Here is a 13,566-nt window from a genome sequence, read left to right on the forward strand (position 1 = left end):
GTCGTATTGCCGACGCATTGAGATTGGTTTTTTTGTGTGCGGCAAATTGCTAGCTGCTAAATGTAATGCAAAAATCAGCAGATTAAATGTAAAAATATCAACAATAAATAAGAAATCCAATGTATTCATAAGGAATGTGATCTAACACTTATGGACGACAACAACAAAAACAACGTGGACTTTAATTACGCGTGAACAGTTGGCAGAAAATCATCTAAAAGAAATTGGTAAGACCAAAAGTGATTATCGTTTGGCATGCACATGGACACACACACATGCATATAGTCTCACTTAAACATATGCAGGTAAAACAATATGTACAGTGTACATAACTCTGCATGCCTGTGGCTGTGTCTGTATAACAAATGGTCGTAGTGTTCAATTGTTTTTATCTTGTATACAATATTTGCAGTTGCACATCGCACAACAAAAACAACAACAACAACAAAGAGACGAGACAGAGAAAAGCGAATGGGAGAAAACGCAGTGCATGATTCGTTGGTTCGCTAAGAGCAGCAAAAGCGTGAAATCGTAAACGAGCATCAAAGCGGAAGCTGAAAAACTAAAACAAAAACTATTTTCTACCAAAGTGAACTTATGCTGCTCTCTTCTAGTATGTATAAGCAGTAAATCGACGCCCTGGTGAGTACTACGCCGCGTCCCGTCAATTTCTTTCTTTCAACGAATGCGGCACTCGTTAATTTGGTTTCTTAACGAAACAACCATTTTGATTGCTTCGATCAAACTGCTGTTGTACATGCTATATTTTTCGATCTATTTTTATCGTTATCTTTATTCATAATTACCTCTTTTTGCAGTGAAGTTTGCCTGCCACATGGATAGCAGTGACGACGACGACAGCGCCAAGTCGATACCGCGTCCCATCTATGAAGCCACGTCCGCCATTGACAGCCCCCCGCCGCATCTTCTGCTGTCGTCGGCTGGCCATGACATGGAACAACAAGCTGCGCCTCTCAAGCGTTCGAAGTATGTGGTCAGTTCGCCACCTGGTTCCGCTAACGGCGGCAGCAACTCGTCCAGCTCGAATGCTTGGCCAGCGGCAACGACAACAGCTGCTGTTGTTGGCCATGCCTCCCTTACCATGAAGATCACCAAGGTCTCCACGACGCCACAACCACAACAACAACAGATGAGTGAACTGAAACCCGCTAACACATCGACGCCCAAGGACAGGCGAGTGCCCAAGGAGATGATTGCATTGCAGCGTTCACACAATGAGTCCAAGGTGCTCACCGGCTACGTGTCCGATGGATTGAAGCTCAAGCGACGCAAGTCTCGAGCAGTTGCCGCACAGCTCATAAAGCAGTCGGTAGGCGGACTTTCGAATACACTGCCCGCCGAAGCGGAGAGTCCAGAGCGAGCCGGCAGGATGAAGATGGCGTTAAAGCGCAGCAAGAGCATTCCGGCACCAATGTGCGATTCGGATACGGAGTGGCAAGAAGATTCAGAGTTGAAGAAGGTGGGCAAGAAGAAGACGCTGAAAAAGAAACGCAACTATTCGGTGGCCTACGACGATATGGGCTACTGTGTACTGGGCCGCGACCAGCTGAGTGTGAGCGAGGAAAGCAATAGTAATCCGGCCAGGCGCAGCTTTGTAGATGGCATAAGAGAACGTTTTCGCAGTCGTAGCAAAACCGTTTCGCGCAGCAGCGAGGAGCATCAACCACGTCGCGGCAATCTGCGCTCCGAGAACGAGGAATTTGCTCGGAAACATAACGCGTTTCTCGATCGAGTGATCAACGATACTTTAGATGGACCAGCGACGCAGCTGGCGGAAGCGGATAGCGTCGAAAGACGCACCAGTTCAACGGCTGACACGGACGCCAACATCTCCATGTATTCGGACATCAGTGAGGCGAAGACACAGAATGCCAGCGAAGAGATTGAGCAGCGACTCGACGAACGTTGGCAGCCGCCACCCAGAGTATGTGTTATCGATATCATACACATACTATCGATATATTAATCGGCATTTCTGTTTGTAGGTTGGCTGGGATCCGTTCTGCTGGAAATGTCGCGACTGCGGCAAACTGATGCCATGCTCCAAATGCCTGCGTTCCTATCACTCATTTTGTGTGCGTCCTGCATCGACAAAGTTCGATGACACCTGGAAGTGTCCGGAGTGTGTGCTCATCGAAAGCGCCCCCAAGCGGTAAAAAGGGCAACTAGCATTATGTTTGCTTCGCATAGATTCTAAAGCTCCTTTGTGCATTGCAGGTCACGACGTAGCGACGTATCCGGGGATCTGCTCAGCCAACTGCTCTCCTTTGCGCTTGAGCGCATGAAACTTGTGCGTGGGGTGAGTAAAGTACTTCCAACAGACAATTCTAGTATAAGTACTTTTATATGTACATCCAAACATATGTATGTGCATGTACGTAGGTACATACTATATCCCGATCGTGATTCTCATTATCTGTTAGTTCGCATTCATTTCGAAAATCACGCGAAATTATTTGCGCACACACAGCAATAATAAATCGCAAATACAGTGAATGCACATACACTTGCAAAGCATTTGCATACGTGTACATGTGTGTACAGCAATTGTCTTCAGTTGACGCTCTCCATTTCCACCTACATACGTGGCGTGCTCTCTCGCTCGTTGTCGCTCTCTTTAGGCGATGACGAAGCGCTGTATGTGTAGACACCTGAAAATGTCCCGCACTCGTTCTCGTTGCTTTTTCTGCACCTCCCCCCATACATTATTGAATGTGCTACTGATAGACAATACTAAAGTTAGCTAATTAGATCTCCACCAACACGTGTGCTGTACAGCTGATTAACCGAGTTAAGTTAATTGCAGTTATCAGCTCATTTGTGAGTGAATTAAATGGCTTCTATGTACATATTCAGACGTCGTACAGAATACAGCGAATTTTGGAAATAATGTTTACAACTTATGAGCACATATTTAATTTTACTTTGTGTGCTCTTCTTTCTGCGAATTCTTACACATCTTAATGGAAGCTTGAGATATTATTTGGGGCATTTGTTTTCCCACTCGTAAATGGGCACAATATTATGCTTAAACATGAAACAGAAGCTCCTGCTCTCTCTCATTCTCTCTGTCTGTATCTCTAGTCTGTGGTTAGCTGAGAAACCCATAAAGAATCTAATTAATGCCACTTTTCCGTTTTGTCCGTTAAATATGCTTAAAATGTGCGAGGAATTAATTAATTAATTTAATGTTACTGCCTTCGGTCGTCACATCGCTAGCGAAGAGCGTTAAAAACAATTACAAAGTCCAAGCCACAGCCAAATGGACAAGCAATTCAACACACAAATGTACATACACATACATATATATAAATGTATAAGTATGTATGTAGGTACTTATATAACAGTGTAATGCATAAGCACATGTTTACACGGACATAAACATTCATTCATCAGTGCAATCGCACGCACAGACAAACCTAACGAAATACCCAGCGGGTGTATATCGCAATTTATACGATAGGTTAACTAAATTCACAACCAGTTATATTACACTTGTAATGCAACTTCAAAACATTGAAAAATGTCTTCGATTGAAATATGTAGATGGTCTTATAAAATTTTCAATACTTAAAGTTTCTTTTATACATTTTGTACCATCAATAATGTTGCGCGTTTCCCTCGTGCATCATTAATTTTTCATCAGTTGCATCGCCCTGTTTCGCAAGCACTTCGCGATACTATCGCCTGAACTTCGCTTCTTGGTCCGCTGTGTATGTGCATATGTAAAATGTGTGATTGGAATGGCAACAGGAAGAAAAACCACGCAAAATAGAGAAGAAGAAGAAAGAAAATAATTCAACAGCAGCCGCAACGCAACAACGGCACCATGATGTTAGTGGTGGCGGAGAGACGACGTCGCGGCGGCGACGTCGAATGGCGCAATTTTATTTGCCTCTACCGTTGCTGCTTCTGATTCTGCTTCGTGCGCTTTGTAATTTGAGGTTAGACACGCTCACACACTGAGACACTTAGGTGTGAGTACATATGTACATACTGACATTTTGCTGCTCTTCCTCTACCTCTTTGTCGTCTTATTCATATTGTTGTTGTTGTGCCAAGTATTTTACCGCTCTTCGCTGCGACGTGTCTACTATTGTTGTTTTGCCTGTCAAACTTGTTTGTTTACTATAGAATTGGCACGACTCTCTTCGCCGCGCTCTTTAACGGCGAATTCGCCAATTGGACTCCCAGCTGCTACAAATAAATACTCATGTGATTGGCGCTCTTTTTTCATATTGTTTTTCTTTTATTTTATTTTTTATCACAGGTTCACAAACTGCGAGCGCCGCAGGAAGTGCTGCCGGAAAACTACAAAAAATTCTTTGCGAATCCGGTGAGCTTCGAAAGTTTATCCGAGCGCATCAAGAGTCGCGCCTTTAACAGCTCCGATGAGTTTCTCAGCGAGGTCAAGTGGATACAGCACAATACCCTCATTTTGGACACTGGTGGTGAGTGTTGTCAGTAATTAGATTATCCCCATGTTAAGACAACGTTTCTCTCTCTTTAATAGATGTGAAGGCAGAACAAGCCTCCAAAGCGGTGGTGAAGATTTGTCGACAGGAGGCCAATGAGATTGATACGTGCGCAGAGTGCTATTTGAATGCCAACTCGAGTGATGAATGGTTCGTCAAGGTGTGCACACATCCGCATCTGTTACTCTGGGCCAAGCTGAAAGGCTTTCCCTATTGGCCAGCCAAGGCTATGGGCAATGGCCCTAATGCTGTGGTCAATGTGCGATTCTTTGGCAAACACGATCGTGCCAATGTGCCGGTGAAGGATTGCTTTTTGTATTGTGCCCAGGATCCTAATACACAGACAAGTCGCCGGTCGGCGCGAGATTTGGCCGAATGCATTCGCGAGGTGGAAGTACACATTGAACATATCAAGAGTAAAATTGGCAGCTTTAATTATGCACCCTATCGCAAACCCTATGATCCGCTAGAAGAGCAACAGCAATTGGAGGAAATGATGCCTGGCGTCACCGATGATCTGAACAAACATTTGGAACCGGCCAACAAGACGCCACTGCAGTTTCTCATTCGAAAGACTGCTGGCGACAAGCTCTCCATTGTCAAGAAGACAAAGGCAACCGAGTCGGGTAATGAATCAGATCCATCTGGTAGTCCCATCAAGAAATCCACCCAGGAAACTGAGTCACCGCCACCGCCACCATCGCAAGTAGCTACCAGTGAGTCACCCAAGCCCAAGAGCAGCAACTATGAGGTTATACCAAGAGTTGGCGATGCACTAAGAGAGTCTCGCGGTTGCACAGTGGTGCTGAAACGCAAATCCCTCGGAACATGCAAGACCTCAGCCAAGCTGATGTGCTTGCCCTCCTCAGACATTATTGCAACCAGCAGCATCAAGCGCAAACATTCCCAGAGCGATGCCAGCAGCGAGACGAGTCAACAGGGCCTAACAATGGAGCACAAGCGACGTACTAAGCATGCCAGAAAGCAGGTGCAAGAGGATTCGGCAGCTGTGGAACCAGAAGAGCTTGCCAAACAACCTAAAGATGAAAAAGAGTCCGACACGGAGTCCCAAAAACCAGACGTGGAACAAGCAGCTGCTGAACAAACTCAAAATGAAGCCAGTCCTGCAGTTGTCTCGGTGGTAGAGTTGGTTAGACGACGTCAAGGTGTGACCATAACGAAGATTCCTCGCGAGCAGCAACAAGCGGCAACAATTGCAACAGCAGCAGAAACATCACCAGTTGCTACAGCAACCACATTATTAACAGCGCCCCCACCATCAGCAGGAGTAACAGCATCTCCAGCAACAGCAGCTACATCAACATCATCTCCAAGAGTAGCAACATCGAAGCCAGTGGAACCAACTTTGGATGAAACGGTAGCCAAGCAGCGTGCTGTGGAGCGACAACAGCAACAGCTCATAAGCAAAGTTGTACCCTTTGTGGAGATCAAAAAAGAAGTCTTATCAGAGGCAGAAGATAGCGAGGAAACAACTCCGGCAACAGAACCATTATCGGCCACAGAGGAATTACAGCAAGCGATGCAGCAACGAGCACTGCAACTGGAGCAGCAGCAACAAGCACTGCAACTGGAGCAGCAGCAACAAGCACTGAAACTGCAGCAGCAGCAACAAGCACTGCAACTGCAGCAGCAACAGCAACAAGCACTGCAATTGCAGCAGCAACAGCAACAAGCACTGCAGCTGGTGCAGCAACAGCAACCTGAGCCTGCAACATCAACAGTTCCTGAAGCAAATGCGGAACCTGTGGCCACAGAACCAACGGAGCGCGCAAAGTCTGCTTCATCGACAGCAGCTGCGCCAACTGAAGCTGCAAGTGAAGTTCCCGCTGGCATTAAGATAAAGGAGGAAGTGCTAAGCGAAGATGAAATGGAAACGGAACAAGGTGCATACAGCAGAAATGCACCAACGATGCCGCCACCGCCATTGCCCAACCGTGCTGAGGCAGCCTCAACTGTTTCCAACGCCGCTGGCGATAGTTTCGTGTGCTTTGTAGGTGACACAACCATTCAACGATTGAGCCAGAAGCAGTCGCCAAAATCGTCAGAGTCAAGCAAGCGCAATGCCTTGCGCGGTGTGCCACATGGTCCATTGCCTGCCTCAGCGATGTCGCCCTCACAGACACCACCTTCAGCTTCACCATCGCCATCGCCGTCGTCGTCTCCCTCGCCAAAGCAGGCAAACAATAGTCAACGACCCACACCGCAAGCATCGCCCAAGACGCAATCACAGAAATCGCCAGTGGCACAACAGCTTCGTGTGAAGAGCGACAAATGCCTGGGCTCCACAACATCGCCACCTCCACCGCCACCACAGTCAGCCACAACAAGTCTGCTAAAGTCAAATATGGTGGTCATACCCATGGAACCGCGCAGCAGCAATGGCGGCAACAGCAACTGTCTCAGCAGCAGTGCTGGCAGCAGCAGCAATCTCAGCAATTCCAATCTCATGACAATACCTGTACCGCCCCTGCGTGCGGTATCCAAGAATACCCTGCAGACGACAGCAGCAATGCCAACGGTTCCTTTACCACCACCAGCGCCAGCTCCGCCGCCTGCGTATGCGAACAACGCGTTGCTACCGCCGCCGCTGGCCGGACTCACCACATCGACGCCAACGACGGCGCCTGCAGCCACGATAAGAACTGCAGCAAATGCTGAACCTGGTGGTTTGTTAGCCAGTGCTCTAAATGGTTTACCCAGTGATACATTGGTAAGCGAGTCGCCGGTATGTGAGCCCATAACGCCAGGCGTGGCCACCGCTTTCAGTGAGCTGGTGCTGCGCTCTGGTCCGCCCAAGCTGACGGCACGTCCCACAGGTCCGCTGCAATCCGACGGCTCCAACATCTATCCGTCCCAATCTGGACCACTTTCGACGCGTCTAAAGGAGAATGCGCACAAGGTGAGTATGTAGACATCGTCGAAAAGTTGGAGCTTATTAATATGTATGTTCTTTCAACGCAGATCACAGACTACTTCATTTCCGTCATCGAAGACACGTTGAGTGATTTGGCTGGCGGTGAACCAAGTGTGCTGCAGGCACGCATCGCTGGCTTGACATTGGAAAACGAGCGCATCAAGCAACACTACGAGCGTCAATTAGCTGATATGCAACGTTCCACGGATCTGATGATTTCCGAGATGCGCAAGACCATCGAGCAAGAGAACAAGCGTGTGCTCAGTGAGCTGCGTCAGCAGAGCACGCTCGAACGCATGCGTGCTGTGGAAGATGCCAAAAAGAAGCAATGGTGCGCCAATTGCATGCGTGAGGCTCAACTCTATTGCTGCTGGAATACCTCCTATTGTGACTATCCCTGCCAGCAAATGCACTGGCAACGTCATTCGGCCAGCTGTGGCCAAGCGGCCACGTTGCAAGCGCAGTCCACGGCTCAGCAGCAACAACAACAGCAGCAGCAATCGCAGGTGCCGCCATCGATGCATGCAGAGACACCGCGTGGCAAGCAAAAGACTGTCGCCAACAATGCAACAAGTCCTGGTCAGCAGATGAATAGAACGCAAGGGATAAATGTCGCTCCTAGCGGCAGCAAGAAGTGGTCGACGCATCAGTCGATGATTTCGCTAGTCAATCCGCCGCCGCCCAGCACTGAGGTGCTCAAGCTTCCCAACAACACGTTTCTGCGTCCCGTCTCGTTGCCCACAACAGTGCCGTCGCCCAGCAACAACAATATTGTATCGCCCGTTACACTCATAACGCCTTCAAACTCATCACAAATTGGCAACAACCTCATGCCTGGGCAACGCAACAATTTGAATTACGCGTCCAAGCAGACGCAGCCAATTCCTGTGCAGCGTTACAATATACCTGTAAGCATCAACTACTTAACTTAATCTATGCATATTAAGTAATCCATTTTATATATTAGTTACCCATCACTGTAAGCAATGCTGGCTCATTCGGTCTAATATCGGAGCAGCATCATAAGCAGGTTCCAAAGCCAACAGGTCGCAACTCGACAAAGAACAACAATCGTATGCGCAACATTCAGCCCAACAGTCAGCTAAGCAACAACAGCAACAACAATAATGCACAGACCATGCGTCACAATCAAATTAATCACGTTTTTCCACAGTAAGCTTAACTTGGTTAAAAAAATTAAGAATATGTATTAAAATGCTTTGTATTGCAGATGAAGGACTCCTTGTGACGGAAATTGTAAATTAGTATGAAAGGCAAACTAAAAACTAAATTAAGCGCATATGTAGCTTGTAAACGTAATTTATGTCAAACCATAAGATGGACTTATGACTATACCTATTTTTAGCATATTTAAGCTTTTGCTAAGAAACTCATTTCAACCATTTGTACATTCATTCAGTGTATCAAACTCATCAACATACTTATGTACGTGTAGATAAGGAGTAGCTCTAAGCAGTAACAATGAAGGATGAAGACCTAATTTCAACGATCAGCAACACAATAATAAAATGTAACTTTTAAAAATATTTAATTTTTTAGTCCTGACGATCCTATGAATCCATGTTCCTTAAAATGCGAGGAGATATAGCAAAGTTATAGCTTATTTTTAGTCATAACTCAGTCAAATCCTCAAAGATGTGACAAGGACATACCTTTTTGTAATCGTAGTAACCAGGACTATCGATTGGCATTCAAGGATTTTGCAGGTGATTCAAAAAATTTACCTCCAATTTTTTCAAGGGGTAGGCATATAAAAAATGGTCAAAAACTAAAAAATCTGCCGTATCTCGGCCATTTGAAGGACGATTGTGATGTCCTTTGGCACAATGATAGCTCTAATCAATATAAACCAATTGACATGATAAAAAGGACGAATGTCCTACAAACGGCCAATTTACAAGGACTTTTTTGTATACATAAAATAGCGAATATCTCCGGCGTATCCTGTCCGATCCTTGCGTGTCCTGTGTCAAACGATAACTATTGATGACATCTACTACCGTGCCAAAGGACATTCAAATCGTCCTTGTAGTTCTTGAGTTATCCTGCAATTTGAAAATTTTACCTCTTTCTCTTGGGCAGCGGGCCAAAAAATTACAAGTGTTGGATTCTTATATGACGTCATATTTTTTGATGCAGATCTATAAAGTTGGTACTTGCAATCCTAGCAATACTTGTCCTGCGGCAGGATATATGAGATATAAGTATTTTTTCGGCAAAGGACTTTTTTAGTTGTTAATCGTCAACCATCTAACTAGGACTATAGACTGGCATTAATAGATTTTAAGGCTCTTCCAAAATAATTCACATTACATTTTTTTACAATATCAACATTTATTAGCTACGCATCTTACACCAAGAAAACAAAACCAGATTGTATTTTAATTACTTGTTGCAACTTGCATAGGTTTGCTCAATCGATATCCAATTTCTTGAAGTTACCCTCGATGCCAAACAGATCGGAGGCGTTCTTTGGCTTGCCAGGTCGGAGTTTCTCATTGACCTGATGTCTTGTCTCAAACTCGAGCATCTGTTTGCGATTATCCATTAATTTCTGATTGTAAAGCTCTATAAAAAAAAATATATTAATTTAAAGTACAAGTGAAACGAGAATTATTTAATAAATTATTACCCTTGGCCACACACATCTCCTCTAGTGGTCCTCCGTAATCCTTGGGTAGCATCTTTTGGGGCACAAACTTAAAGAATTCATTCAGATCGCTGTGCATATACAAAATGGAAGTGAGTTCCTTTTTCATAAACGGAGTCATCAGAGCCATTATCTTGTCCATAAAGGGTACAATATTGATAAAGTGAAAGCCAATAAGCCTTAAAGCTGCTGCTTCCTAAAGGAAAACTGTTAATATATGATTTTACTAATATTATTTTTAACTTACCTGAAGATAGAAGAGGAACTTTTTCATTTGCAACAATCCAATGCGCGCCACGTGACCTAGAGAGCAGCCCTTGAGATCGATGACAATCACATGGCCCTTTTGAATTCCATCCTCGTACATCCAAAAATCGAATATCATGCAGTAGCTAAAAATAAAATGAAAAGGGAACACAAATAATAGTTAAACTATTAATAGAACAAATAATTAATTAACCCCGCAACCATTGTCATTATATTAACCAACTTAATTGCTAATCATTAAGCTGAAAGCTGCTTTTTTGCGTATTCACAAACTGTGATACTTGTATCTGTTACCAGATATATTCGTATCTGTATCTGTATCTGTATCTGGACATGCCGCTATGATGCGTGTTTATAGTTAAGCTGACGTTTTCACTAACACACTACGACCTTAGGTACTTTGATCTCTCGCTTTGATCCCTCGCTGTCATAACAACGACATTCGAATTTCAAAATACTGGACTTGTAAGTGCACGTAAGCTGGTAATAGCTTTAAGTACTCTAAACTTACTACGAGTATATACCTGCAATAGACTGTAAATCATATTTATAGCTTTTGTGTGGATCGTTTTTTAATGACAATTACGAGCACATTTAATTGATTAATTGATTGCTAATGACGTTGGCAACTTAAGCTAAATAGTGAGCATTATTTGTTCCTTTATCTAAGCTAAGTATTTAAATACTCTTTCATTTTATCTCCAATAACAAATTTATGATTACTTACAACTCTTAAAAGTACACAAAGTATCCTAATAAAATTGGAAATTCAGGAACATATTGACTTTTAGAATCTGAACAATTTAGCAAATTCAAAAAAGAGAATTGTATTCGTAAATAAAATTTTTAAGTTAAAAAACCAATTCAGTTTTACAAATTGTCACGTTAATAAAAAGACAAAGCTAACAGTTTTATGAATTTTGTGCTAAAGACCATAAAAAAACAAGTAAGAAAGCTACAGTCGAGTGTACTCGAGTGTGAGATACCCGCTACCCAATTTGATTAAAAGCAATATATTTTGCGGTATTATTCTCAAAATATACCGAATATACTGCAAATATACTAAAATATACTAAGAATATACCAAAAGGTATGTTTGGAATATCGATATAGTACACCATTCAAAATATACCATAGACGGCACAATGTGCTAGATTGTCGGCCAAAGCAACTCAGACCCCTAGTAAGTAGGCGTTTTTGCCCATACAAAAGTATTTCTTTATAACTTCCACAATTTTTATCTAATCGCAACCAAATTTTCAGGAATTATAACTACTATAGTATTTATTGTATATACTATAATTCGCAGCTTTAGCTTTAAAATTACGCTTGTTATTCGATTTTTTTGATTTGCGGGGGCGGAAGTGGGCGTGGCAAAAATTTGAAACAAACTTGATCTGCGTGCAAACATAACAAATGCTGTCGAAAAAAATTATAGCTCTATCTCTTATAGTCTCTAAGATCTAGGTGTTCATACGGACGGACGGACAGACGGACAGACACACAGACACACAGACACACAGACGGACAGACGGACATGGCAATATCGTCTCGGCTGTTGACGCTGATCAAGAATATATATACTTTATAGGGTCGGAGATGCCTCCTTCTACCTGTTACATACATTTCCTGTCGGCACAATAAGTTATAATACCCTTCTACCCTATGGGTAGCGGGTATAAAAATTGGATACAATATGGAGGTTTAAAAACCAATTGTTGTTTTGTTCAGGTTAGGAAATCAAAAAACAAGTACCATAAGAAAGCTAAATCGAGTGAGCTCGACTAGGCTATATAAGGTATTTCGTACTACATTTAAAATATACCATAGAGTGCAAAATATACCAGGTTGTTAATAAAATTTGCAGGCAGGTATTTACCGAAAATCTAACTTCAATATTACACTTGCTATTCGATTTTTATCGATTTGCGGGGTCGGAAAATAATGATATCCCTATCTCTTCTAGAGTCTCAAGTATTCTTATGGACGGACAGACAAACAGGCGAACATGGCTATATTGTCTCGGTTGTTGATGATGATCAAGAATAAATAAATACTTTATAGGGACGGAGATGCCTGTAACATACACTTTCTGGAGACACAACGTTATAATAGACTCCTTCTTATGGGTAGCGGGTATAAAAATCTTCCAAAGCTATACAAAATTACTTGTAGTTCGACTCATACTGTAATCTTGCATTATACATTTTATAGCTTACAGTTTCATGACGTCGGCGTAGTTGAAGTTTGCGGTAGTTAAATCGGACAGTTTGCCCACAATAACGCGGTATCCCTCAGGCGTGGTTCCTGGCAACGGCACAACCGATCTGCAGATACAAGTTTAGTTTGTTGAGGTACAACGGTGCCACAGGATAATTTATGAGCTCTGAACTTACACCGTTTTCATGGCGCGTTTCAATTCATTGGACTCGATATCCAGGTTCACAAAGAAGTCGTCCAAATGGGTGCGAGCCGTCAGATTCGTGTCCAGGACCTGTTTGGCCACTTCCATGCTGTATTTGCAGGCATAGAAAAAGTGCAGAGCCTCGCCCTCTGAGAAGTGGGCGGAGATGTGCGGCTGGGCGTGTATCCAATCGACAAACTTTTGCACCTCGGCACGCTTAATCTCTGGAAAGCGAGCATATTGTTCATCCAGATCGGCTTCCTTCATTTCAGCACAGTTTGATTTATTGGCAACTTGGCACAACACAAAATACTTAAAGATACTTTTATTTTTTTTGGCGAGACGTTGCTGCTGCTGAAAAACGCGTTTCCCACTATCGACGGTCGACTCTCGAATGAAATTGAAATTGAAATTGAAGCTGTTTGCTTTCGCAAGTGAAACTGGTTGCCCGTTCCCTCAGCAGCCGCTGCCACCTTCCACCTACCGCCTCTGTGTGACGTGATAGTAATTTCGACTGTTGTTTCGTTGTTGTTGCTCTTTCGGATCGAGGAGGAAAACTGCAACTGGTTGCCTACTCTCCACTGACTCGCTCACTCGCTCACTTGATCATTTCACTTCCATCATGCACTTGCGTGAAAATTCAAGTTTTTCCGTTTTTACCTCTTTCAAACTATCATTAAATTTTTCGGTTGTGTAATATCTGATACTCGCCGCCGTCCAGCAACGAGAGTAATGTAGTTATTATTGTTTTTCATATTTTTTATGATGGCCTATTATAAACGCTTGGCGTGTG

At 43.6% G+C, this 13,566-nt stretch overlaps 2 protein-coding genes across 3 annotated transcripts; one reads left to right on the forward strand and one right to left on the reverse strand.

Moving 5' to 3' along the window:
• Positions 1 to 8,976, forward strand: LOC127566167 (uncharacterized). Of its 2 annotated transcripts, none has more exons than XM_052007922.1 (10): positions 1 to 227; positions 413 to 642; positions 819 to 1,945; positions 2,007 to 2,173; positions 2,239 to 2,320; positions 4,292 to 4,472; positions 4,535 to 7,416; positions 7,479 to 8,339; positions 8,399 to 8,604; positions 8,663 to 8,976. In XM_052007922.1, exons 3-10 carry the CDS (start codon positions 836 to 838, stop codon positions 8,664 to 8,666), a joined length of 5,493 nt encoding a protein of 1,830 aa, XP_051863882.1. In that variant the 5' UTR covers positions 1 to 227; positions 413 to 642; positions 819 to 835; the 3' UTR covers positions 8,667 to 8,976. The 2 variants fall into 2 exon arrangements, with proteins under 2 accessions (XP_051863882.1, XP_051863883.1); XM_052007923.1 differs by having other exon boundaries at positions 824 to 1,945.
• Positions 8,977 to 9,772: 796 nt separating this feature from the next.
• Positions 9,773 to 13,296, reverse strand: LOC127566025 (alpha-tocopherol transfer protein-like). Its single transcript, XM_052007350.1, has 5 exons — positions 12,766 to 13,296; positions 12,589 to 12,696; positions 10,350 to 10,494; positions 10,085 to 10,298; positions 9,773 to 10,020 (listed from the first exon to the last, which is right to left on the reverse strand). The coding sequence occupies exons 1-5, from the start codon at positions 13,038 to 13,040 to the stop codon at positions 9,866 to 9,868; spliced, it is 897 nt and encodes a 298-aa protein (XP_051863310.1). The 5' UTR covers positions 13,041 to 13,296; the 3' UTR covers positions 9,773 to 9,865.
• Positions 13,297 to 13,566: the final 270 nt, after the last annotated feature.

This window comes from Drosophila albomicans, chromosome 2R (genome assembly GCF_009650485.2).
Source record: "Drosophila albomicans strain 15112-1751.03 chromosome 2R, ASM965048v2, whole genome shotgun sequence".
Classification (NCBI taxonomy): domain Eukaryota; kingdom Metazoa; phylum Arthropoda; class Insecta; order Diptera; family Drosophilidae; genus Drosophila; species Drosophila albomicans.

Coding starts and splice junctions, on each gene's coding strand:
- LOC127566167 (XM_052007922.1), top strand. CDS start 836: ATGGATAGCAGTGACGACGACGACAGCGCCAAGTCGATACCGCGTCCC. Junction 2,174..2,238: donor ATCGAAAGCGCCCCCAAGCG/GTAAAAAGGGCA, acceptor TGTGCATTGCAG/GTCACGACGTAGCGACGTAT. Junction 2,321..4,291: donor GCATGAAACTTGTGCGTGGG/GTGAGTAAAGTA, acceptor TTTTTATCACAG/GTTCACAAACTGCGAGCGCC.
- LOC127566025 (XM_052007350.1), bottom strand. CDS start 13,040: ATGAAGGAAGCCGATCTGGATGAACAATATGCTCGCTTTCCAGAGATT. Junction 12,697..12,765: donor AAACGCGCCATGAAAACGGT/GTAAGTTCAGAG, acceptor TTGTATCTGCAG/ATCGGTTGTGCCGTTGCCAG. Junction 10,495..12,588: donor TACGCCGACGTCATGAAACT/GTAAGCTATAAA, acceptor TTTTATTTTTAG/CTACTGCATGATATTCGATT.